The sequence below is a fragment of the Phyllostomus hastatus genome, unplaced genomic scaffold, assembly GCF_019186645.2.
Source record: "Phyllostomus hastatus isolate PE091 unplaced genomic scaffold, TTU_PhHast_1.1 phas_scaffold_216, whole genome shotgun sequence".
In the NCBI taxonomy this organism is placed as follows: domain Eukaryota; kingdom Metazoa; phylum Chordata; class Mammalia; order Chiroptera; family Phyllostomidae; genus Phyllostomus; species Phyllostomus hastatus.
In genome coordinates, this window is record NW_025334018.1 from 13,235,686 (window position 1) to 13,263,556 (window position 27,871).

General features: G+C 44.8%; 1 protein-coding gene across 4 annotated transcripts in view; it reads right to left on the reverse strand.

The window, feature by feature from the left end:
- Positions 1–27,537, reverse strand: part of HIPK1 (homeodomain interacting protein kinase 1) — a 52,590-nt gene extending 25,053 nt beyond the window's left edge. For all 4 annotated transcript variants that reach the window (XM_045861706.1, XM_045861705.1, XM_045861708.1 and 1 more), the window contains exons 1-3: positions 27,246–27,537; positions 15,507–16,584; positions 5,894–6,017 (exon numbers count right to left, since the gene is read on the reverse strand). In XM_045861706.1, the coding sequence (XP_045717662.1) occupies positions 5,894–6,017; positions 15,507–16,582 (1,200 nt within the window). In that variant the 5' untranslated portion in view covers positions 16,583–16,584; positions 27,246–27,537. The remainder of the gene's footprint in view (positions 1–5,893; positions 6,018–15,506; positions 16,585–27,245) is intronic.
- Between the last annotated feature and the right edge of the window lie 334 nt (positions 27,538–27,871).

Consider the following 27,871-nt stretch of genomic DNA (forward strand, 5'->3'; position numbering starts at 1 on the left):
TCAGAGGTCATAAGAGGGAGTTAGCCCTTTATCCTAAAAGTCATGGGAGGCTACTGAAGGGCAGGGGAGGGGCACAATCAAAGTTATGTTTCGGAGAAAAAACACTCTTGAAAAAAAAAAAACTGAAGGGAGACCAGAGAGGAGAAAGGGAGATTATCTAGTCCAGGAGGAAGACAGCCTGGATGAGAGAGTGGCCATGGAAAAAAAAATAAGTATATTCAAGAGGCATTAGGACATAAATGGACATGAGACACACACATGCATGCACACGCAGCAAACCACATCTCTTTCTTCATAGAAGGTATCATAACTGTAGTATGTAATTATTTATATGATTATCTACGTAATGTCTCGTTCCAATACCAAACCAGAGCCTATGGGCAGGGACAGTGCTTTATTCAGCACCGCACCCCCAGGGCCCCAAGCACCTCACCCAGAGTTCGCACTCAATAAACACATGATGAAAATTAACAAATTATGTGCATATATGAATAAATGCAAACTATAACCTACCCCTAACAGGTTACCTCTGTGGGGTAGAACTACCAGTAGTTCAAATTTTTGTCTCTTGGCTTACCTCACCTTTATTTTTCTATGATGATGCAGTTATGGAATTAAAATGTTTAAAAATTTTAATGTTATAAAATGAAAAAGTTTCATTGTGAAGGTGGAATGGGATGCTATTATCCAGATACTACTTTTTATATAGCTTGAAATAAAGCAGCAACAAAAGCTCCACACCTACGCAAACAAAGAATTATTTGGAACTTGTTATTTTAAACAATTCTAATGTTTCCAACAAATCTGAAGCCCCTAGTATCTAGAGAGGTTATACATATTTGACTTCAAGACTCACGATCACCTGCTCTGACAGCACTCTCACTCATGAAAGACTGAATGCCTTCCCCCTAGAATCAGAACAAGACTAGGGTGTCCACTCTGGTTATTGGTATGAACACTATAGCAGTGATTCAATGCAAGGCAACCAGGCAAGGAACAAAAGGAATCTGGATGGAAAAGAAGATGAAAAACTATCTCTATTTGTAGACGACATGATCCTATAGTTAGAAAATCGTAAGGAATACACACACACACACACACACACACACACACACACAATTAGAACTAGAGTTCTATTAGAAAAAGAGTTCAGTGACCAGAGGGGAGAGGGGAGGGAATTTCAGGAGAAAAGAGGGAGGGTTTACAGGAACAAGTATAAAGGACACATGGACAAAAACTGTGGGGGGGGGGGGCGGTAGAAATGGGAGGGAGGTGGAGAGGGCTGGGTGGGTGAGCTGGGATGGGACTAAAAGACACAAAACTATATTTGAACAATTAAAATTTAAAAAAGAGAAAAAGTTCAACAAGGTCATAGAATATAAAATCAATTACATAACTCACTGTATTTCTACACACTAGCAATGAACAACCTGAAAATGAAATTAAGAAAATAATTCCATTCATAATAGGATCAAAAAGAATTGAATAGTTAGAAATAAATTTAACAAAAGTGTAAAACTGGTACTCTGAAAATTACAAAGCACCTTTAAATAAAACCTAAAAAAATTTTACAGATCAGAAAACAACATTGTTAAGATGGGGATACTTCCCAAAGCAATCTACAGGATTCATTTTTATTCCTGACTAAAAAAAAAAAAAAAGACTTTTTTGGCAAAAACAGAAAGTCCACTCTAAAATGCATATGAAATCTCAAGAAACCCTGAAGAGCCAAAACAATCTTGAAAAAGAACAAAGTTAGGGGACTCACACTTCCTAATTTCAAAACTGCCTGTGAAGCTACAGTACCAAAACAGCGTGTTCTGCTATATGGCTATAGGATATGGATAGATGGGATAGAATCGACAGTCCAGAAATAAACCATTACACTTATGGTCAATGATTTTCTGACAAGGACACCAAGGCAATTCCACAGGAAAAGAATACTCTTTTAGCAAATGGTGTTGGGAAACCTGAATGTCCACATGTGAGAGAATAAAACTGGACCTTTAACTTACGCCATGTTCAAAAATTAACTTAAAGTGGCTCAAAGACCTAAATGTAAGAGCTCAAATTGTAAAACTCTAAACCTCTTAGAAGAAAACATCAGAGAAAAGCTTCAGACATTAAATTTGGTGACCATTTCTTGGATGACTCCGAAAGCACAAGAAACAAAAAACAGACCAACTGGACTTCACCAAAATCAAAAACTTCTGTGCACCAAAGGAGTAAAAGGAGCAACAGAGTAAAAAGGCAAGCCCAGAGAATGGGATGAATAATTTGCAAATCATATATCACGATAAGGGGATAATACCCAGAATGCATAAAAAATTCCTAAAACTCAACAACAACTACAAATAACCCAATTCAAAAATGGACAATGGACTTGGATAGATACTCGTTCAAAGAAGATATACAGATGTCCAATAAATACACGAAAAGATGTTCAACATCACTAATCATTAGAAAATGCAAATCAAAACCACAATGAGGTAGCACTTCCTACGGATGACTATTATTAAAAAACAAACAATGACCGGCGTTTGCAGCAAGGAGGTTCAGAAAGCAAACTCCCGTGTTCACGGCGGTAGCACACACACTGAAACTGGAAGGGCAGGGCAGGTCCAGCACAGCCCTGTGGAAGGACAGCACACAAACTCATGTTCCATGTTTTTCATGCATTACTTTCATAAGTTAAAACTAGAAGGAATAGATGATGTCCTTCTAGTTAAAAAGAAAAAAGAAATTAGAACTCCTGCACATTGCTGATAGGAATGTAAATGGTGTAACCACCGTGGGAAAGTTTGGTGGCTCCTCAGAAAGTTAGATGTGAGTTTATCACACAACCCAGCAATTCTGCCTCTAACTATGTATGTATGCAAAAAAACTGAAAATGGGCTTAAACACTGCACACCAATGCTCACAGCATCATTATTCACACAGCCAAAATACACACACACAGAGGAGTACATTTGGCCACAAGGAATGAAGTTCTGATCCATGCTACAGCATGGACGAAAAACATTATGCTAAGTAAAAGAAGCCCACACGAGAGACCACATTTGGTGATGAATATGATATACTAGAATAGAATAGTCATATCTAGAGATAGAAAGTAGGTTAGCAGTTGCTAGATGAACTCACTTTAGAGATGCAATATGGCTCCCGCAGCAAGGGCCTCTGGGAAATGTTGAACTCTCTGTGACTGTTGAACTCTCTGTAACCTCATATTTGGCTGACTACCCAGAAAGCCAGAAAGCCAGAATGCCACCCAGAGATGAGAGCCATGCCCCAGGAATGCAGTAAGTGCCTGCAGTTATCCTTTACCTTAGGAATGCCTTGTTCTCTCCGGTGGTCCATACGACTACCCACATCCTATGGTGTTGCTATTAGCCCCCTTTAAAAAGGGACCCTGCCCTGGAGGCGGTGTGGGGTTCCTCCTGGCCCATTTTTCCTGCTAAATGAAGCTCTTACAAATTTGGACAAGGCTACATACATGTCAGTTCTTCCGATTAACTGCCAAAACTAAAATTGATGAGCTTAAGTTTTGGGGGTTCTCCCCCAGCAGCTGCCCAGGGCAGAGACTGGGGGAGAATGAGGGGTGACCGCTGACAGTGATGAAAATGTTCTAAAACTGTCGTAACGGTTCCTAACCCTGTGAACACACCAGAACCACTGAACTGTCCATTACACTTTCAATGGCTGTGGTAAATGGTATGTGAGTTGTATCTCAGGGAAGTTTTTTAAACAAACGCATCTGTAAGAGTAAGGATGCTACCACAGGAGCCTTCTGTAAAGCCAGAGATGCGCGACCAACTGCCCCCCACCCTGCTCTGCGACAGCAGCATCCTACTTATTCAGCATGGGAAACGGCTTCCTCCTGCCGCCCCCAGCTTCACATTTATGCACCACACAAAAATTCTCAAAATTATCAGATCCTTTCTTCACAAGGAAAGCCCCAGCCGTACCTTCGCTTCTAAATCTAATTTTATTTGGTTCCACTTCCTGGGAAATTTTATGATACCAACCTGTTCACTAAGGTCGAAGAAATGCCACAGAACGTTTGGGCTAGGGATGGCACTTCGGCAGCTGTAATAGCTCAGAGCACCGTGTCTTAAGCAGGAGTCTACGAATCCCCTAAATTTGTACACAAAACTTTGTGTGTGTGTGTGTGTCTGCGGTGATCCATAGCTTCATCAAATTCTCAAAAGAGCCTAGGGCCCAAAAAGGATAATCAGTAGCTTGGTCCAACCAGCTGTGGCTTTGGATCATTTAATCCCCCTCCTGCTCTTCACCATTGTTATAAAACAAGGAAGGTGACTTGCTGCTCACAAGACAAGATGAAAAAATTACGAAGCACAATGTAACTGGTTACTTATGACATGGGCAACTCATTTTTTTGTTTCATTCAAAGACATGCCCAGAGTCAAGTATTTAGAAGTTGGTAAATGTGACATCTACCCTAAAATAGATCAACCAGTCAAAATTCTAGGCTGAATAGGGAAAAGAATTGTTTTGCTCTTGTGTCCTTTTAGAAATTCCAGAAAACCCTTTGTTTCATAATAAGAACCACCAGATCAGGGCCTGCAGGTTTCCTTGTCATCTTATCAAATGCAAAGAGAATCATCCCGATGCTGCAAACTGGCTCCTTGTCCCTTCAATGCTCGCCATCAGGTTCCTTGGACTGAAATCAGTCCTCGTAACTCAAGCTGTGATGACAGAAGTTGGATAGAGCAAGATGTTGTCAACCAGACCAGAAACCTTGGACAAGAGCCCCTGGCCAAGAGCACGTGGCAGTGCCCTCCTTGCAGTGAAGACCAGGATGAAGATTTGTGGGAACAGACCAGCACCGCGTTTGTCTGGGGCACAGCCAACTACTGTGGCGAGAACAGCCCCGAGAGCAACCTGGTTACGGAACGTAAGAGTAACCTGGCTGCAGGCACGCGAGTTCCAAGTCTCTGCCGTGCGCTCTGCCACAGGAAAGCAATGGGAATGCACAGTAACTGAGTATTTCATCAAATGCCTGAACCTAGAAGTCTCTTGCTTCTTCCTACTACCAATGAGTTCTTCATTATTCTCCTAAGCTACTTATAGAAAGATATTGTCTGTGACTTTCAAACTGAAAAAAAGAAAAAAATAGAAAAGAATCCTCTCCCCCAAATCCCATGCATCTATGTGCCAGACACAATGTCAACAGCTGATGATATACTGACGGAATGAAACAGTCACTGCCCTCAAAAAGCTTAAAGCCTACTTAAGTGGTCTAAAAACCACCTTTTTTTTTAAAGAACAAAAAATGAGAATCCGCAATTTATTTCCTTGGCAAAACTTTTCCCCTCAGGACCAGCTCCTTAGGAAATGTAGCATATCATGGAGAGCCGGTCTGTTTGAGACACAGGTCATTCACTGCAATACTTTTCAAGGCCCATGCGTCCCCTCCTAAACCCAATTCCACAGAGACGCCCTGTCCACCTCCGCCTGCGGGCCTCGCGTGCTGCAGCATGCAGAGCACTGACCTCACTGTGTGGCATGTATGAAGGAGGTGACGGGTGTGAATGAGCCCGTGTACTCTTCAACTCCCAACTCCTTGTCCTCACTTTACTTTCGACTCACAATTTGCCTTAGTTCACGTAAGTTACTACTCTAATACATCATTACAGATTGGGAAAAGTGCCGATCTAAATTAATCTAAAATAAAATCCCTTTTTAATTGTAGAATTGCAAACATAACTTCAGACTAAAAAGCAGGTAGTGAAATTTCTAGTCTTAAAAAAATTCTTTCTAAATGGACGACTCTTTCCCTACTGTCTAAATGCTTCACTAGTACTTCATCTCTCCTAGACTCTATTTCACTAGTAAATACTTCCTTCTGCCTCCATGTAATAAACACTCTTACCTGGTCATACTCTGAAGCACCAGGGTAAAGAGGCCATCCCAGGAACAGCTCAGCTATCACACAGCCCAATGACCACATATCAATAGCTTCACAAAACGGTAGTCCAAGGATGATTTCAGGGGCTCTAGCAAAAAAAAAAAAAAAAAAAAAAAAAGATTATAAAAATACACGTTATTTGGGAAAATGAAGGATGTTAACTAAATCCTGTTTTAGTATCAAATAAAGATACACTGATTTAACTAAACTGAGAATGTTCTTTGGTATACAATCCATCATTTGAAACTCTTGGGGCCAGATGCGTTTTTGAAATTCAGAACTTTTTGTATTTCAGAAAGATACTATTATGTATATACTACATATTTCATAGTAATTCCAAAGGAGTTTAGAAAAGCACTCATAATCAAATACGCGAACATCCCTGCAACAGGGCATATAAGCAGCCATACTAATCAGCTAAATAAAGACTTGCAACAGCCGTCCATGGGTTCAAGTCAGGTCCTGCCAATATACGAGTTTACACCAAACTAAGACAAAGATTTTTAGTGTTTAGAGCTTTCTGAATTTTAAAATCATGAATAAGGAATCACAGTTATTCTGTTTACCCCAGCACCTTTTTAAGTACGAAAAAACAATTAAACAGCTTGGTCGATGAACACCTCTCTGTGACGGCAATGCCTTCTGCAGAGACAGGGCGGCTCACGGCGGCAGGACTCTGGAGCCCTGCCTATCAGGGGACAGACCCTGGCTCCGCTCTTTAATGGCTGCAGGCAATTACTTAACTTTACTGTGCACTGTGTTATACAGCTCACACAAATAAGCAATTGATAACAACAGTAAATATTAAAGCTCTTGTACAGTGAGCTCTTGTACCTGGCACATGCAGAGTACTCTATAAGGGTTGGATATAACAATAACTATTATTATCATATTATATTAGCATTATTTTAAAATTTTGAGTTCTCTGTATGCTTTTAGAAATATTCGCTTCCATTAATGCTTAAAAAGAAAACTAATGTCATAAACTTAAAGCTTTATATATATGAACACATCCAAGACAAAATTGTTATCCTCACTTACAGAGGAGGAAACTGAGGCAAATATACTAAGTAACTTGCCCAAAATCACATAGTAAGTGGCAGAACTAGAATTTGAATCCTGGCAGTCTAGCTTTGGAGTTGAGTATATTCCACTGTCTCTAAATAAGTGAGGTATACACCCATCTATAAAAATCTATTTGGCATGGTGCTATACGATACATGGCGTTTTTCAAAGTGTGACTAAATTTAAGACAGAAATGATTCAGAAAGGGGATGATAACAACAGGCAACACTATTATCAATAACACTAACAGCCGACACACAGCGCTGTGTGCCGTGCACTATCAAATGTGGAGTCATGCAATCCTGACAACAATCTTACTGAGAAGTCATTACCAGTAATTCTCAGATGCACGGTTTTATACATTTTAACATCTCTGAAATGAAGAAGATCCTCGCAAATGATAGTATATTTTAGTTTCATAGCAGTGCTCTTACTTTCTCACTGGCACACAATTAATGTTGCCCCTTCCAATCAATGGTATGTCAGATTCTATGTCATCAAGTATCATCTGCATTTTACGGATGAAGAAACTGGGCACGGAGAGGTTAAGTATGTTGCCCAAGGCCACACAATTAGTACATGATGGAACCCAGGCAGGCTCTTGGACACTTTAGCAACTTCTCCAAATAACTTCCTTTCCTTCTCACAAGTCATCAGACTTGAATCTGTAAGGACACCAGACCCAGGTCCCTCATTTAACAGGAGATAAATGGAAAAGCAGATCTCACCATTAAGAACCATCCAACGGACTCTGTCTCCTCAGGAGGCCCCAGGAGGGACAAGGGGCAAAGATCGAGTGGGGGAGAGTATAAAGGCAGTTCCGTTCCCTGAACAAGAGTATCCTCCCCAAGTAAACTTCTGTGAAAACAGGGTAAACGAGAGGACTCCACAGGGCAGAGACACAGCAAGAACCCAGGCCTGTCGGGACTGACACCAGGGGACGGCTGCGGGAGGAACCGCTCAGTGGGCAGGTTTTGTCCTCTCTGATGCGAACGGTGGCTCTGCTGGCCCAAGGAACAGCCATCGAAAGGGACAGGCCCCTTGCAGGTGGCTGGAGCTACATCACTGATGGGATTTCAAAGTTCAATTAAATCCCAACCGCTACGGCATGTTTTTAGGACAGCACAAGTTTGATAGCATTCATAAGCGAGAGGGTAAGAGGGCCCAGAAACATAAAAGCTTTTCTAAAATTTAAATGGAACAAAATTTTTACTTTCAGTGAGCAGAACCATTAATTTCGAAGTTCATGACAGTGCCAAAAATAGCTGGCAGGGAAAATGCAAATGGCTTTGTGCCAAAGTGAAAACTGGGCTTGGAACATTCCTGAGCATCAATTGAAGAGCGTGACTGATTCTGCCATTCCCACTCCACCAGGAAGACATTTTAAACCCAAAAGGTAGGTCACAGGGAGGGGCCCGGAACCGGTAACTTACTTCTTTAAAAAGGTAGTAATAGTATGTGATAAACTTGAAGTCTCAGAGAAACTCGGAAACACACTAATTCCAGCCCCAAGCCCTATTCGACAAAAACCCCTGAAGACTGCCTGGAATCAGTTTTTCCATTTGGCCTCACCCTGCTTCTGGAGTAGTAAGAGCCACTAAGGATTTCCGGCCAAAGCTCCCTCAAAACAGTAACATCAACCACGCAGAAAGGTATCAAAAGGGAAGAAAACTATGAGAGCAATCAAAGTAAAATAAAATGAAAATAAGGCTGTTCAGTGTGTTGAGGGATTTTCACTATCTTTTCAGCCTAGAAATGTTAGACTTACCTAAGCTCTTGGAAGCAAACAGACTGAGGTATTTCCTTTTACTGACCAGAAAGGAATCATTTAGTTAGAGCATATTCATCTCTAGAATGAATGTTTTAAACTCTGAGTTCAGATTATAATTCTTGGTAATATTCTCATTACTATATCGTCCTTCCCCTTGACCTCCATTATTTCTCAATCCCTTAATATAAACTCTAGACACTGTATTCTGGTTCTTCGTCATCTGTAAAATACGGAGCCTGAGTTAGATAATTACTCTTGCAGGTCCCTTTCCAACTCTGACATTCTAATGGCTGGGAGTAAAGAAATTACTTATTAAAGCATAAGAGGGGGTGGGGGGACTGGCAGTGTTCCCTTGAGTAGAAAGATGGCGTTAATTCTACTTTGGACACGGTGGTCTCCCCTTTGAACATACACCCCACCCTTAAAGAACACCCTTAAAGAATCAGACGGGGTCTAATTACTATAACCAGGTGGTAGAAACAGCAATCCCTGCTTTTTGATTTCCCAACCTCAAACTTCTTTAAATTGAAGAATTCCTCTAAGGGCATAAAGCTTTACTTCACTGGAACCCAGAGCAAGCGGAGGGCAGAGTCACCCAACAGCAGTCCTTCTCCACACTCTCCCTGAACACCCCTGCTTCTTCCTGCCTGGCGCAGAGGCACCAAACCGACTAGACCAGAGACGCTGCATAAAGTCACACTTCCGACACCCGTGGCTTAGATGAAACCGTAGTTTCACTGTCAGAAGAAACTGGACTGTCTGTTAATCTAGGATAAAGTGAAAATATGCTTTTCTTCTCTAGACCTTGTCCTTCCATACTGAGCGAGCAAAGTGATCTCAGCTTTAAATGACCGCCAGTTAGTTCGTTCAGGATGTTAAAGCACTAAGCTTCTAAGCTTGGAAACCTTTGCGCCTAAAACTCAAACCCCAAAGACAGTACCTTTTCATGGAATTAGTCTACGTTTACATTTACAGTGGACCAGGAAATAGTGTGTTATTTCCACTGCCTGAATCATTTAGCCATGCCCACGGCCAACGGAGACAACACAGTGGCAAAATGTATGTCAAATGGTAATATTTGGGCATGTTATCAGCAAGATGCAACAATGTCAACTAAAAAGGAGGGTGAGAGGAAGGCAGTCTTGGGGCCAGAATGCTTCACTAGTCAAAGGGAATTCAGAGGTTTTCTGACAGGCAAGACAGTGAGGACTTCATGGACTCTGATAAGGCAACAAAGCAACGTGAGGACACCGAGGGTAAAACTAACGACGGAGAAGGAGTGCCTGAGCTGCTATTCCAGTGGCCTTAGGCTCAGTATCGAGTATTACTGTGCCGCTCCAGAGCATTCACGTTCCATCCTGAACAGAGTCAAACCCTGGATAGCGAACCTCAGAATGCACAGTCATTACGCAGTAATGCACAGAATGAACTGTTTCTAAGGGGCAAACTGTGCTCCATTTAAAATTTCTCATACAGTCGACAACTAAATGCAATGGATTTACAGGACTTTGTTGGAGAACAATTGCCAGTGGATTTAAAATTTTGAAAATTGGCTCTGACCAGTGTGGCTCATTGGTTGGGCTTTGTCCCGCCAAGCACGAGGTTGCCAGATCAATTCCGGTCAGGGCACATGCCTGGGTTGCAGGTTCAGTCCCCGGTTGAGGCACATGCAAGAGGCAATCATTCAATGTTTCTCTCTCACACTGATGTTTCTCTCCCTCTTTTTCTCCTTCCACTCCCCCCTCTCTAAAAATAAATGAATGTCAACAATATTTTTTAATTTTGAAAAACATATTTTCTATAAAAACAAAACAGAACCAAATTACTCAAATGACAGCTTAAATTAAATTTAAAAGAGGCAAAGGCCAGCAACGGAAAATTATTCAAATTTCATACCAGCAAAAGCCAAGTAGCCAGAACATTTCATTCCTCAAATTTCCTTTTCCCTTTTAAGAGAAAATTCCATCAACAATTATTTCATAAATAATCTTAGATCTGCTGTTGGGAACTGCCCTGCCTGGTTTCAGAAGCTGTAACCCCTCCAAAGCTAAGGCTGAGGGAGCAACCTTAAGACCATAAGCCATAAGCCATTAAAGAGATGAAGCTTATCTCCCTGGCAGGAGCGCCCACTCCTGCTCCTTTTACTTCATCCGTAACTGGCCCCCAATGCTTGGTTGGTTAGCCAATGACGGGTAAGATTCCCCAAAGGGGGGAACAACCTAAGACAGGGATGATCACATGGGAGACCCCCAAGGAAGGACTTGGGGGGCTACAGCAAAAAGGGGTAATGGACCATCACCCCTCCACTTTGACAAAGCCTGAGTCCTCATTCTGTCTGAGAGAAGTCTCCTAATCTCTTGGCTGCCTTACTTCCCCTGCCTGACTTAAGCCTGAAACAATGACAGAGGGTGGTGCAGCCCTGTGCTGGAAAAGGCAGGTTCCCTAGGGCAATCAGGCCTAAGAAAATGTAAAATCCTGTGAAACCTGCTTTGTTTAGAATGTTCTCAATTAAATGATAAGGATCCAAGCAAGAAGTGAGTTTGTTCCTCACAGTTTTATAGCTCTTTAGCTATCTGACCCTGACTCAAAATAGGCTCTCAGAGTTGTTATCTATTATCTGATCCTTACTCCCTGACAATGATTAATGAGCTTTACCTGTATTCTTGTGCAAACGAACCCAATAAAAGCCCATTGAGGAAACAGTTCTTGGCCCTTCTCCTTTGAGAGATCGGCCACCTTTCCTCCCCAAGCAGATTATGTCTTGGTAGACTTATTCTCACAATTCTCTTTTTCAATCTTAAAATCGTATCAGTTACCATAAGAGAATGCACTTTGTTTGTGAGAGAGCAGACCAACGGTTCAAGAACACCTGCAGACACGACCAGATAAGAGATCGAAAAGGCAACAGCTGATCGGCCCCCATCCCTGAGCTGTGCGGCACCTCTTCCTCCCCAATGCTCAGGATGACATGCTGCACTGCACGCTTCTGTGCACCTGTACACGTGCTGTGTGTGTGCCTGTGTGTGCATGCGCGTGTGTGGGTGGCAGTGGGACTGCTCAAGGGAGAAGATTAGAAGCAAACTGGGACCTAAGTCTCCCAAGTCATGAATAAATAAATGGAGGGGAGATTCTCAACATTAGCCAAGTTGTCCAACACAACATGAAATCAGAAACCAAAGGCTCTAGGAATTTCTTCTCTCAGTCTCACTCAAGGAATACACAGCACAGCTTTATAAATCTATAAAACGAAAATAAAAATAGCAGAGAGCAGACTGGAAGACAATGTTGTTCCGATGTCAATATTAACCAAGGTGATTCACAGATTCTGTGTGATCCCTATCAAAAATCAATGAAGTTTTTTGTAGAAATAGAAAAACCCATCCTAAAACTCATGTGGACCTCAAGGGACTCCTTGAGACCGCCAAACAACCTTGAAAGAGAATAAAGCTGGAGGTCTCCTACTTCCCGACTTCAAAACCTACTACAAAGCTACAAGTGACCAAAACAGTGTGGCAAGGGCATAAAGGCAGACATACAGGCCAATGGAGTAGAACAGACAGCCCAGAAATAAACCCTCACACGTATGGTTAAAGAGTTTTGACGAGTGCCAAGACCATTCAGTGCAGAAAGGACAGTCTTTTCAGCAAATGGTGCCGGGAAAACAGAATATCCACACACAAAAGAATAAAACTGGACTCTTACTTTACACAATGCACAAAAATTAACTCAAAATGGATGAAAGACCTAAATATAAAAGCTAAAACTATAAAACTCTTAGAAGAAAACACAGGGGAAAAGCTTCATAACACTGGTTTAGAAATGATTTCTTGATGTGATACTAAAGCACAAACAACAAAAGAAAAAACTGACAAATTAGACTTCATCACAGCTTTAAAAGTTTGTGGAAAAAACAATGAAAAGTCATCCCCATGGATGGGAGAAAAACTCTGCAAATCATGTATCTGATAAGGGATTAATAGCCAGCATACACAAAGAACTCCTACAACAACAACAACAAAAACAATTAAAAAATGGAAAAAGGACCTGAGTGGGCATTTCTCCAAAGAAGATAAACAGATGGTGGGGCAATAAACATGTGAAAAGACATTCAACATCACTAATCATTTGGGAAATGCAAATCGAAACCACAATGAGGTACCATTTCATATACGTAAGGATGACTACAATTAAAAAGAAACAAAACAGAAAATCACGAGTGCCGGTAAGGATATGGAGAAACTAGAATCCTCATGCACTGAAGATGGGAGTGTAAACCAGCGCAGCAGCTGTGGAAAACAGGTGGTTCCTCAAAACTGTGAACACAGGATCACCATGTGACTCAACCATTCCACTTCCAACTATATACCCAAAAGAGCTGAAAACAGAGACTTAAGCAATTGAATACCAATGCTATTGCAGCCTTACTCAGAAGAGCCAAAAAATTGAAAACAATCCAGTGTCCATCAACAAATGAATGGATAAACAAATGTGGTATGTATGTGCAATGGCATATTATTCAGTCGTGGAAAGGAATGAGATTCTGATACATGTTACAGTATGGATTTACAGTAAGAGAAGCCGGGTACAATGGGACAAATGTACGATTTCACTTACATGCAATATCTAGACTAGGCAAATTCACAGCGACAGTCAAATAGAAGTTAACATGAGTGTGGGAAAGGTGGAGTTACTACTCCATGGTTACAGAGTTTTTGTTTTGGGTTCTGAAAAAATTTTGGAAATAGTGGTGATGGTTACACAACATTGTGAATGTATTTAATGACAATGAAATGGTACTCTTAAAATAAATCATTAAAATGTAAACTTCGTGTGAGGTAAGTTTTACTACAATTATATTTAGATAAATAAATGTACTAAGAAATAAAAGTTCATTTTTAAAAGGCTTTCCCCTCTCCCTGGCTGGGTAGCTCAGTTGGTTAGAGCCTCATCCTGATACGCCAAGGTTGTGGGTTCGATCTGCAGTCAGGACACATACAAGAAGCAAGCAATGAATGCATCAGTAAGTGGAACAACAAACTGATGTTTCTCTTACTCTGTTTCTCTCTCTCCCTCTCCCTTCCTCTCTCTAAAAAAAAAATTCAATGAATTAAAAAAAAAGACTTTCCCCTCTTCTTTCACTAATAGTCCTTGATTATAGTACAGACAGAACTGTACAGGGGTGGGCAGACAAGAGTTGTTTGTATGGAAAATAATTTTGGGCTGGCCAATAAGTCCATTTAGGTTTTTCAGTAAAAGACACATTTTTCATTTTCACCAATAACTTTATTGATTTGGATATTTTGAGTATGTCTGCTATCTCCTGCTACTGGTTCCTAGTGGGTAGAGGCCAGGGGCGCTGCTAAACAAACACCTTCCATTGCATAAGACAGCCCCACAGCAAAGAGATAGGTGGCCAAAATGGCAACAGTACCAAGAAACTTCGCAGGCCACTTTTGATCAGTCACAGTACCTTCTCCAAACACTAAATTTTTTTTAGCATTTCAGTTGCGTTTTTACCTAAAACATAACATGCCAAAAATGTTCTGTGTCTTCTTTCATCTTCCATATTAAAATGGATGTGTAAAAATTCACCAATTTTGGTAAGTTTTTTAAAAATGCATGCTGATATGACAGCTGTTACAATACAATCTAACAAAAGTGTTTCGAATGAAGTTAAAGACAACTAAGCACTACTATAGCCACAGCCACCATACAGAAAACATGTAACGGACTTTTTGGCCAACCTGATACAATCGGTAATAAATAACATACCAGGATAAACTACGTTTTGCACACTCACAACTGCAAACCTGCTTCTGCCCACCCGTGTGAACACCAGCACTTCACCTGAGTGAAGACCATTGGAGGGCAACCAAGTCAGTTATCAAAGTATTAGAGAGAAAGATAAAATGGGAGGAGACCTTAGCAATCATCCAACCCAATTCCCTTTATTAGGCAAGACAGAAAATGTGAAAGAATAAAATGCTGCTGCAGTTAAACCTGGAATTATTCCCAAGGCACCTCACCTGCCAGGATAGGAACCTAGAAAAAGTATCTGCATAAAAAAGAAAAAGAAAAAATAGCAGCACATGCCCAAATTCATTACAAATAAGTAAACATCTTTACATGTTTAAAGTCTTTTAAATGGGAAAATTAGGTATAATGATACTAAAGAAAACCAGATGCTAGTACAGTTGGCACTTGAACTAGGGTTTGAACTGCAAGGGCCCACTTATGTACAGACTTTTTTTTTTTCAATAAATACCTGTACTGTTTTCAATCTGACACTGGGAGTCCCGTAGCATGGAGGGCCAACTGTACCCATTGATCTACGTTATACCATTTTATAAAACGGCCTCGAGCATCTGCGAATTTTGGTATCAGCAGGGGTCCTGGAACTAATCTCCTGCAGATACTGAAAACCAACTTAAGTTTTGGGGGAGTTATAAGTTATATGCAGGTTTGCCCTAACTGCCCTGTTGTTCAAAGGTCAGCTACATAATTCAACTAGGAACAACCTTAAGAATCAGACTGAATTAACTTTTCCATTGTTAAATAAGATTTCAGTTATAAAATACTACTATTTATAGGAATGCCACACACTTGAACTAAATTATTTCCCTATTTCTATCTTGGAATCTGCAAATAAATTCATTGTTATATGTATCCCTATGTAAACATACATTAAACATAAAGAGAGAGCTTGAGTCTAAGATTAGCTTTTTAGCATTTGCCACTTGCCTGTAGTAACGTGACTGTAAGTAGGTTGAGCACACAGCCTTGGAAACGTGACTAGCAGAACCAAAGTCAATGACCTTCACTCGGTAGGGTTGGCGCACTGGATCGACCAGCATGATGTTTTCTGGCTTAAGGTCGGCATGAATCAGACCAAGGCTCTTGAGCTTCATCAGGGCTGTGGCCACCTGCTGCAAGATCGGTCTGATGTACTTGAGTGGCAGTGGGCTGAACTTGTTCTGCTTTAGAAAATCATATAAGTTCTGCTCCAGCATCTCGAACACGAGGCAGGTGTGATTCTTATGCTGAAAGCACTCGTAAGAACGCACAAAATTATACTCATCAGCATTTTCGCTGCTTAGGCGGGAAAGGATGCTCACTTCAATCTGTCCTTGTCTGGCATAGGAGGGGTGGTTCTTCAGGATTTTAATAGCCACGATTTCCTTGGTGCTCCGCTTCCAGCACTTAGCCACCTGCCCGAATGTCCCCCGGCCCAGGAACTCCAAGACTTCGTAGCTGTTGGTCATAGAGCAAAGGATCTCGTGCTGGACCAGCTGGTAATCCCCTTCTCCACTGGAACTGCTACTCTTCGTGGTCACAGTGGTGGTCGTGGCAGCAGCACCCACCACAGTCCTGTTTTGCAGCATGAGAGGGGGATGTTCTTCTATGATCTGCACGCTACCGTTGCTGTCCACTTCCTCACTTTTTCTTTTCAGTCCACATTTTTGATATGGCTCAAGCAAAGAAACGTTGCTCCTGTGAGTCAGGGTCTGGCTGCTCTGGAAGGTCGAGGTAGCGGCGCTGGCAGAGCTGTCAGCCGCCGTCACCACAATGTGCTCCACGGCAGGGGCTGGGAGGAGGAGGCCCTGGTCATAAGCAGGGATGCTGAAATTTGCTACCTGGTGAGAGGAGTTGGCTTGCCCTTGTGCGGCTGGGAGGGTTTTGCTGTGGGTATAATATTTGTCGTTGCTGCTCTGTCCAGAAACATCCCAGCCGGAGGGCTCTATTTTCAGTTTCTTCGCACTGCAGAAGGCACTGGACGACACTGATGGGGGGGAGAACACCTGCAGCTGTGATGCCATACCTGCAGGGGAGAGAGGAAGATTCAGACCCTCGGCTTTAAACAACCCCTCAGTTAGGGCCCAAGACAACTTTTAGTTTAGAAGCAGCACGAGTACACACATCTGGCTGGGTTTCATGTTATGCATTTTCCAAAATATGTTTCCTGTTACAGAGGGATAAACTTTATGGTCTAATTACATATCCCCAATTGCTCTTTGAAACTCAGCAACAATAGGACATACGGTTCAAGGAGTAGAAACATCTATGATGGTTTATAAAAAACAACACAATAATAGTTCAGATGATTGATCACTCACTGCCTAGTAGTCTAAGCTCTTCACATACGTTACTCACTTAATCCTCACCACAACCCTCTGAAACAGAAACTATCGTTATTTCCATTGCACAGATGAGGAAACTAAGGGACAGAGTGGTTAAAGTAGTTTGCCCGAAACAACACAGCTATTAAGTGGCAGGTGGCACTGTAATTCAAACCCAGGCTCTGTGGCCACAGAACTCACTTCACAGCTCCGTCTTCACTCCTGCCCCGATTAACTGTCTACACAATTATTTAAATTTGGACATAGATGGCATACTTCTAAAATTCACAGGTAACCTGAATTTGGGCAGGATACTCAATACTACTAAACAACAGGTCCAGAAAGATCACTGTAGGGTAGCAATCATAAGGCAAATCCAGCAGATTAAATTTAACACAAATACAGACTCCGACTTAGAGCCAAACTACCACTAGCACAAAGCACCAGGATGAGAGACGAGGTTTAGCACTAAAATATATGAAAACCACCTTCGGCTGGTAAGAGAAACATTATGCTGCAATGTTCCCCTCGTGTCAAAGGCTAATTAGATCTTACACAGTATTCATAGAAACAGTGGCCAGAACGTGGTGGATAATGTGAAGGCTATCCATTCTGCTCAGACCATGCATAAAACAGCGTCTAGTTTTGCCCACTACACTGTGAAAGGACCACTGGTAAACTGACCAGAAGAAGGCAATCAGGATGACACAAAGCCTGGACAAAATCTTCTGAAGAAACACAGGATGTTATTCTTAGAAAAATAAGAGGAGCCATGGCTGGCGTGGCTCAGTGGATTGAGTACCGGCCGGCAAAAGAAAGGGTCACTGGTTGGATCCCCAGTCCGGGCAGATACCTGGGTTGCAGGTTAGGTCCCCAGTGCGGGGGTGGGGGGCATGCGAGAGGCAATCACACATTGATGTTTCTCTCCTTCTCTTTTTCCCTCCCTTTCCCTCTTTCTAAAAATAAATAAGTAAAATCTTTTCTAAAAAAGAAAGAAAAGGGGGAAAGGCAGACCACCTTTCTGTCCCACAATCACCTCAGGCTGGATTCGTCTGAAGACCACGTCCAAAGCGGATACTTTCAGAATAAAGTGCAAACATCTGACATCGCATACAGGCCATTACACATTGATCTTCTCCCTTCCCAGCAATGTTGCCTTCCGATGCCTTGGGGCTTTATACTAATTCCTCTCCTCTTGCCCCACACTCTCGCCCTTTCAGTAACCGCTTCCCAGGATGAAGCATCTGCAGAAGGTTCTCAGATCTCTCTCTAACCCAGATTTCTCTCTCTCGAACCCCAACTCCTTACTTCCAAAAACCCACTTCACACTGCAACGTGGGTATCTTAAAGACACCTCAAATTTGAAATTAAGCTGAGGAGCCCCCCCCCACCGACCCAGGTCTCTATCTCAGTTACGAGATGCCACCATAGACCCAACACCTCAAGGCAGAAACCAGGGAGGCAAAGCATCTGCTTCCTTACCTATAACACTCTGACGGCAATACCTACCTCGTGAAACTATTGTGAGAATCTAAAGATTTAATACCTGTAACAGTGCCTGGAACTCACTCACGGTTAGTATCCTGACTCACTCCTCTCCCTTACCAATATCTAAGCTACAACCAAATCTTCAATTCCACCTCCTAAGTGTATCTCAAACCAGCCATTTTTCTCTACTCCTGTTGGAACCATTCTAATTCATTCAGATTTCCGGGAGCCTCTGAACTAATCTTGTACGGGGGAAGTGGGGGAGGGGAGGAAGAAGTTCTATGCAAACTGGATGACAGCCCTTTCCTTTTTAAGAAGGAAAGTCTCAGGATGATGCAAAGCTCTCTCCCTCCTCCAGTCTCCCCGGTTTCCACTGCCGTGGGGAGTCCAAAATCCTCCGCCGGCCTTGAAAAGCTCTCCGAAAAACTGCCCCGGCCAGGTGGCACAGCTGGCTGGGGCGTCGTGCTATACACCAAAGGACTGCGGGTTTGATTCCCCGTCAGGGCGCAAGTTCCCGGGTGTGGGTTCCACCCCGGTCGCACCTGCAGGAGGCGGCCACTTGCTGCTTCTCTCTCACACTGATGTTTCTTGCTCTCTCGCCCTCCCTCACTCTCTAAAATCAATAAGCACATCCTTGGGTGAGGATTGGGGAAAAAAAAACTCTCTAAAAGAGGTTTTTGGCTGCTGTCTTCCAAAATCTCCCCACCTTGATTCCTCCACTCCAGCCATACTGCCCTTCTTTAAGGGTTTTGGAAGGCCTTCTAATTCGGCACATTTTCTCCTGGGAAAACTGCTCACACACACGCACACTCCCCACACGATCCCGCCACCCCACGTGCACTCCCAGAGCACCCCGTTCCTCCCTATAACCTGAAATTATCTATTACGCTCCAGCTGCAGGACGTGCTCCATGAGAGAGGACAGGTACCACATCTGTCCTGCTACTTGTCTCATACCACCAGAACCCACCACAGGCTCTCGTGATACACAGACATTCAGTATTTGCTGGGTGGCTACCGTTCACATCAAACTGCAGCATTTCCAAATGCTTGCCTTGGTCTTTAATGTCCCTGCCTTTTAGCTGTGCAGCCCTAAAGAAATGAGGGAAGCTCCACTTCAATACACACAGTATAATTTTACTACTCATAAGAGAACAAACATACAACTGAAAAGGAAGAAAGCATGGCAAAGAATGTTACTGAACATAAAAAAGCAATGTGTACATTTCTTTGTGCCTGAATACAACTAAAAACCATCTGCACTGGACTAGACAGCTGGAACGAACAAATCCTCAGCCTTCAATTTCTAAAAATGCAGCCTGCATTTACTTCAAACAAGGGTTTCCATAATTCAGATGAACCTCAAAAAGAAAAACAAGTGTAAATTAAAAGCTAAAGTCAGTGCAATTTAACTCCAAGGCTATGAATTTACAAGTCAAGTTGTTCTTCCTATACTGCTGACATAATGCTAAATGATAATAGGCTGGTGTATCTCTTTGCACCATGCCCCTCTCCGTTCCTAGACAGTGAATAGAAACTTTATCCTCTACACTTTTCTCTCTTTGTGAATTCTTTCGCAGCCCCCGTCCCTGACCACCCTTAACATTTTGGTAGCCCATGTAGGGACATTCTCTATTCCTCCCTCTCCTCTGGCCTCCTCAGACTTGCGACCAGGGGAGCAGCGGGCGGCAGAAACTCGGCCGGGGCTAACCCCAGCCCTGTCTCTGTGAGGTGGGGACAGAGGATGCTCGTGCTTCTCCATCTCTCCAGGCTCTGCCGACAGCCTCCTCCTCACCCATCTTCAAGGCCAGCGACTGGTACCTAGAATTCGGCAGCTATTAATGAAGTCATGCTTGGACTCAGTCCTCAGCCCTGGACTCTGGATGTCACCAGAAAGCCTTAAGGAATTAAGATTGACTTTCAAAGCCAATTAGAACCACTAGGCCTGGCATCTAGCTTTGTCACGGGGTTCACAGCAGTCATTCCAGGACTGGAAATTACTGGAAGAACTGAACTCTCCACAGCCCCAGGCAGAAGATAACATTGGAACAAACTGTAGCCTCCAGTTAAACCGCTCCCAACAGCCCAGGGGCCTCACGATAGCACACCCCTTTTTAATCCAATTATATCCAATAAAAGCTCAAAGCACCCACCCTTCACTGGTGGTATCTCTCTCCACACCACCCCCTCTCCTTTCTTGGAGAGTGAATAATAACTTTACTCTCTGCAAAGAAAAAAAAACCCCTAAATTATAGTATAAGAAAAAGCTGAAGTCATGTAGTAGTGCCTTTACAAAATTTACCTATTAAAATATGTGCAAAAAATATCTGTCATCATAAAATTGAGCCAATTTTGAAGAAAGGAAGTAAATTTGCAAAATTTGTTTTCCATTGTCTGTCTGTTGAGCTACTAATTTAAAAACCATAAGCACATACGGGGGACATTCTCTTAGTAAAATTATTTAGTAAATGAACTGGAATACAAAATTTGCAGTTTATAGTTATGTCTAGGAATATGTGGGCTTAAAATAATACTGAAAAGAATTCCTAAGATATAGTGCCAAATTTTTAAAAGTATATTCATAAGTAGCCACTTTTTAAAAATACTGCATTTCCCAGAGTAATGTTAGTGACAGCTTTTCATCCAGTAAACAAATTAACAGACACTGATGGTTTCAAATCTTCACATACAGCCCTGCAAAAAGCCCAAGTTCTTGAGAATCTTCCTCCAAGCTTCAGTATAAAAACGAATATAAATCTTATTCAGTAAGACAAACCTAAGTCCACCCACAGGAAAAGCACGACCCGGGCCCTCGCCGGCCTCCCGCACAGCCAGGGTGCACGGCGCTGACCTCGGCGTCAGACCGCTAGGGGCTCTCACGGCGGCTGAGGCTCACACCGGGCCTCGGTGAGCGCCAGGAGAGGAGAAAATAAGAGAATCTGAAGCTGCCTACAAAAATCAACACTCTTATTTATGTAACATTCTGAAATTCAGCTAAAAACAGCCATTTCTAGTCACAGGATAAAGATACTATGTTCCACCAAATCTGCCTTTGCAAAAGGGGAGGCAACTTTCTTCCTAGGCTGAGACCTCCCAAGGACAAACATGAAACACAGTTAACATCTGCGGGAAACTTACTATGTATCCGACGGCTGGTAAGGAAATTGCAGTTGACTCTTGAACAATGGTGGGGGCGGGGTTGGGGAGCATTATGGGCACTAACCCTCTGCACAGTCAAAAATCTCCCAAAACTCAACTACAAATATTTTCAGTTCACAGGAAAACAGCTCCCAATAAACTAGAAGTTATTTCCAACTTCCTGAAAATGTTGCACCTCCACTCCCGACTCCCACAATAAACTAGTCTTCACATTTCAAACCTGACTTTCCAAAGGTTTAACCATTTAAATATAATGACAAATTTGCCCACCACATTAATCCCAAATTAAAACTAAAGGCAAAAGGCCACTGGTACTGGTACTTACTACTAAAAAGAGAGTTGAGTCTTGCAGAAACCTGAGGCTTTCAAAGACAGTGAAATGAACAGCTTCCCCACTCCCTGCAATGGTCACATCTATTCAACGACACTGTATGGGGTGCCCCACACTAAGTCACTACAGATGGATAATCTTACTCTGAAAATTTCAAATATTATAACCAGGATCTGAACAACTAGGTATGACAACCAAGGTAAATTACTTGTTTTTTTGCCCATAATCTTCAGTAACTTCCACCTTTTCTTAAAAAACATTTTATTTATTTATTTTCAGCGAGAGGAGAAGGGAGAAAGAGAGGGAGAGAAATACTGCTGTGCAAGGGAAACACCAGCTGGTTGCCTCTCCCACACCCCCAACTGGGGACCTGGCCTGCAACCCAGGCATGTGCCCTGACTGGGCATGGAACTGGCGACCTTTCGGTTTGAAGGCTGGCGCTCAATCCACTGAGTCACACCAGTCAGGGCAGTAACTTCCACCTTTTCCCTGACACACCAATACTATATTCCTACTGCCTTTGCTTAGTGTCAGCTTTGCCTCTTAGGTATAATTTAACACTTGGTGATCTTCCGTTGATCTTCCGTATGTTTTGGACCATAAGACGTGTCTAGGTTTTAGAGGAAAACAGGGAAAAAATTGGAAGCAAAAATATGGTAAAATATTTAATAACACAAATAACATAATATTTCACCAATGTAAATATAAACAGAACTCAACAGCAGTACTGACACATTATTCCTCCCAAATGGGGGGGGGGTGCATCTTATAGTCTAAGAATGGTAAATAACCTAAAATCAGTACTGTGTATTGATTTCTTCCAGCACTTGTCCTTACCTGACATGACATGGCATACAAAAAGCACTCTTACCATCAAAGTATGTAAACAAAAATACATGTCCTATAGAAATTAAGCAAGACAAGTTCGGGAAGAAAATTCTTTTGCCAAAACACCACCTCTCGCTCTACTCCACCCACTTGTCTCTACCTACCCCTGCTGCACGGTTCTGGACTGCTCACATCAACAGTCTAAACTGGCTCCCCTGAGACTCCCAAAACCCCTTCTGATGCTCCCTTCTCTCTTCTCACAACGGAAACTTTTCCAAATGCCTACCTGCCCCCACCTCACCTTCAGATAAAGCCCTAGTTTGGATCTCCGGGCCTTAAGCTACCTGGGCCTTGCGCTACCTGGACGGGGATTGGTTCTGCAGCCTCGTCTCACCCGCCCTTTCCCGGGGTGCTCTCTCTCCCAGGAGGACTCCAGTTCCCCGAGTGCCGAGGGCAGGCCTTGCCTTCTGCCATCCTGGCTGCCCCGTGCATCACGCTCCCCCATGCAACTGCATTTCCCCCCAGCCTCCTCTTTCTCTAACTTCTACTCGTCCGTTTGGTCCCCACCTACAGCTGACTTTTCAGTGTGGCACTACTCTCTCCTTCGTCCCAGGCTGGACTGAGCTCACCGGTCCCTCTCTCCGATAGGAAGTGATGCGTGGGTGAGGCTCGTGTTCCTGTCCCTTTGCCCCCCACAGGAACCCGTGAAGACCCAGCTTCCACCACGAAATACGGCCCACGGGATGACAGAGCAACAAGATGGAGGGAACATGGATCCCTGAATGGCCATACAGAGCAGAGCCGCCCGCCCACCAGGACCGCTCCCTTCAACCTGGCACATTCAAGCTAGTACATCGGAGAACTTTCTCCTCCAGCTGGAATGTTGCTCAGACAGCCTTATGCTGACAAACATCCTCAGGAAAGCCTTCCCCGGACCACTTCATACCCGGGGAGGTTTGCTGCTAAAGGCTCCCACGGCATCCCCACGGCCTGCTACACTTGTGCTCACTCATTTCATCTACTCGCTGGGCACGCATGTCTACCTGCCCGGCACTGTCCTCGCCTGCCTGAAAGAGACCAGTGCGGGTGGAACGGAACAAGGGAGAAAATGACAGAAACCAGGCCCAAAGGGGCAGACAGGAGCTCACGGCTGGAGGGCCACTCCGGGTTTCATTCTAAGTAGTACTTTTTGTAACTACTGATTTAAAAGTCGACTTCTAACCTGGAAGGGTCACAAAGGCAGATCTCAATGGCAGATGAGGTGCCCTTTTTTTTTTAATATATCACCAGCATCTATCACAATGCTTGGCACACGGTGTGTGTCGAATGTCTGCTAGAATGAATGACTCTCTAGAGAACACATTACTCCTCCATGTGTTTGTAAACATTAAGGGGATCTCAGAAGTCATTCACTAAATTAGAGAAACACTCACATGATGAAATAGAAAGAATAGTCTCTTGTCTACATAAAAAATTTCATACATATTAATTGATTTTCTGAGTCTAGTAATACAGAAGGAAAAATAAGCTTGAAACGCTACGGACACTATTTGAAGCAAAGCTCTCCACCCCCTTTCCTGTACCTACCGCTTCCTTCACAGGGAACCACGTGAAACAAGCCAGTTCCCCAACCAGGGCACAAAAATAGGCTGCGAAATAGGTGGTGTCAGCCGGCAAAGGCCTAACTCTGCAATTCTATAATTGCAGCCATAGAAACCAGTTCTGTAATATTTTGGTAAACTGGCTGAGGGGTGCTTTCCTTCCAGGCAGGATACTGTTTCCCAAATGTCACTACCTGTCTTGGATCTGGAAGGGTGAATCTCTAGTAACGGAACAAAAAAGAAAGCAGGTGCTTTTTGTGTTTGATAAAAAGATACTATCTTAGAATGTGCACAGGACAGTCTACTGGTCTGAAGAGAATAAGGAGAGTGTCAAATTAAAACACAGCTCCATCTGAAACAGACACTTCAAGAGGACCCTGTTTAGATGAGCCAGCAAAGGCCTAAGGAAAACAGGACCCAAACAAAGTAACAACCGTTTGGCAGGTGGAAGGGGGAAAGAGCTCTTTCAGATGAATGAGATAACTTCTGCCAGTATGCAAGGGATGTAGAAAAATGGAAAACTGTTCAGAGGACAGAGAAAAATCAGAATCAAAACTGGATTTGATTGGAGAAGATACTGGCTAACAAGTATAGGGGTTTTTACAGCTAAAACAAACCTTACAATACTCTTCCTGAAACTCCCTAATTCCAAAATGAGAAAAAGGAGACCCAAGAAAGCCAGACAAGTTTTACAGAGATAACGAGTAGAGATGCCGGCAAAGAATTCAGGCCTTCTGATTCTCTTTTGCAAAGCTCTCTGGGAAAGCACTGTACCAGGTGTCCTTAAGGAATCCAAGAGGAACACACCCCAGTTTTCCTGTCTCCCAAGAGCTTAGAATGTTACTTTGGTGATATGACACACAAGAAAGAGAGAAATATAAAAACAGGATGTAAATTTCTCCAAGTGCCAAATTACGCTCTACAAAAATACATAAGGCATTTATTTAGGGAGCTGGGAGAGTTGGAACCAATCAGAAAAGGAATCAAAAAGACTGTCAGTGATTGCTGAAGTGATACTGGAAGGAAAAATGATTTTGATGACCAGTATTCAAAGTGGCATGAAATGTAAGGGAAGAACCCGGGGAAGAATTAATAATTGTACTTTAAAAACACTGAAAAAAAATTAGTGGATGCTTTATACGGTTGTGAAACGAAAACGAAAGAGCAGAGCGGGAAGTTCATGTTTACAAATCACCTCCAATTACAAAAGGACCGGTTACAATACACAACTGACAACAAGCTGCACAAGTTCCAAGGGTCCGGAGTTTCCGAGGGTGGTTGGGCTCCCTGATTTCTACCGACCCAACCACTGAGCCGGGCTTATGAGAACAAAACCACAGAGCGAGGGAATTCTGTTTTCCTGAGGACTGGGTGGGAACTTTGAGGTTTCTTTTTTTTTCTTCTTCTTCTTCTAGAAGGGAGTTCTGGCTTGGTTTTAAATCCCAAGTTACCATCGCCTTGCCCTACAATCCATAAAACCAGTGTTTAAACTCAGGGTAAACTGTTGGCAAAAACATCACCAGCACAAGTCCTCCTTACCGCCCGGAGCCCCTGTGTTTACGAGATCTCATTCACCGCGGCGATCACCAGATGCTTTCCTGGCTTGGCTGCCTCCCGTTGCGACCACAAGCACTTTACCAAAACATCCTCCGAGCCAAGAACAGTACCGCACAGTGAGCGACAGCCTTCGCCGCGGCACCCCGAGCCGTGGGGCACAGCACCCCAACATAATTACATGTGAAGGTCCCAAATCACCAGCTGAACAACTATTAAATGACCTTCTAGGAGCTTTTTAAAAAATGTTTTACAGAAAGCTTTAGACCTATCTGTGGAAAAAAAGCTGGTAATGATTTGCATCCTCTGCAATCTTAAAAAAACACACACACAAACGGCAGACCAAGAATCAAAAATAGCTTTACACAAACAAGAGCAAAATTGTAGGTTTTGCTGAGGGCATCAGCCACTTAATTTAACCCCACTTCGCCAGGAGCAGGAAGCCACACTGCTGCTTGCACCCGGGTTACTAGGAGACAAGCGAGATAAAGGGCAGATCGGGCAGAAGAGTCTCCAGCTCAAAGGAACATTCTGATGCCATCACTGAAAACCCCCGGAGCAAGCTCGCCGAACGGGGCGGCGGTTCACGGGGAGGAGAGACGCGCCGGAGCTCGGGGCTGTGTTTCCCCTCCTGCAGCCCCTCCCGCCCTCCAGACAGGAGCGCGCGCGCCCGGCGCGAACACAGGCGGGGCTCCCGGTCGTGTGAGCGGCCTCGCCCCGACCTCCTCCGGGTCTCGGTTGCTAGGCGCTCCCGGCCTCCCTCCCGCAGACCTGGGGCCGGTGCCGGCCGCGCCCGGGAGTCCGGGCTGTTTCCTCCGCCCCCCGCCCCTTCCCTGGGGCGAAAGCTTTGGGAAAGTGACAACACACAGCGAAAGTTTCCCTCCGAGCCGGACCTTCGCAGCCGGCCGGCACAGAGGCGCCCTCGCCGGGCGGGCCCCACGCCGCGGCCCCGTCCTCACGAACGGCGAACCCAACGGTGAAAGCCCATCGGCGGGGCGCAGGGAAGCTTCCACGCCCCCCTCCCCCGCCCGCCCGCCCGCCGAGCCCACCCCGCTCCCCGGACGCACTCGGCGCCGGAGCGAGACAGGAGCGCTGGCCCCGCAGGAGCCGGAGCCAGCACCGCCGGGGGGACGCTGGCGCCCTGTCATCCGAGGACAACAACCGGCCGGGCGGCGGCGCAGGCAGGCGGAGTTGCCGAGGGCGAGCACGGGGCTCGCCGGCTCTCCCGGGACACGGCCCCCTCCGCGGCCGAGAGCGCAGGTCCCGGTGGGGGGGTCCTGGAGATGCGCCCCCCCACCTGACCCCGCAGGCCGGCGTCCGGAGCCCCGGCCCGCCCGGCCCCCTCAGGGCGCAGACCGGAGACCGCTCCCCGCCCAGCACCCTTCCCGCCCGCGGCCACTCACCGCCGGTGTGTCTGGTTCTCAGCCGCGAGCTGGGGCCGCCGCGAGGAGGCGGCGGAGGAGACGCGATCCGGGGCCCCGCCGCCGGGTCATCATACCCCGCGCGAGCCGGCCCGGCCCCCGCCCCCCGGAGCCGCCCCGCGCCTGTCCCGCGGGAGGAGCCCCTCTGCCCTGGGCTGGCTCTGCCGCCCGGCCCTGGCCGCCGCCGCCTCAGCCCCTTGGGCTCCCGCCTCGGCCTCCCGCAGCCGTCCCGGGCCGCCGGGCCCCTCGCTCCGCAGCCTCCGTTGTCGCCAGACCCGACGAGACGAGCGCCGAGCGGCCGCCCCATCCTGCCGGCCCCGCCCCACAGGCGCGCTCCGCCCGCCCCGCGCCATGACACCTACTGGGGCGGAAGTGGCGGCAGTCGGCCTCCCGGCGCAGAAGCGCCTGGGAGCCGGGGGTGGGGGCTGGCTTCCCGCCCCCTCCGCCCCCTCCCCGCCGGCCAGCGGCGATCGCTGGGCACTTGGTGGTCGCGGGGAGGGCTCGGGCCGTGAGACGTCAGCCTGGCCAGTGTGACATCACGGCGAGCCGGTGTGCGCCTCCCGGAGCTGAGCGGTGCGCGGAGGCCGTGCCCACCGGGAAGCCCCTCC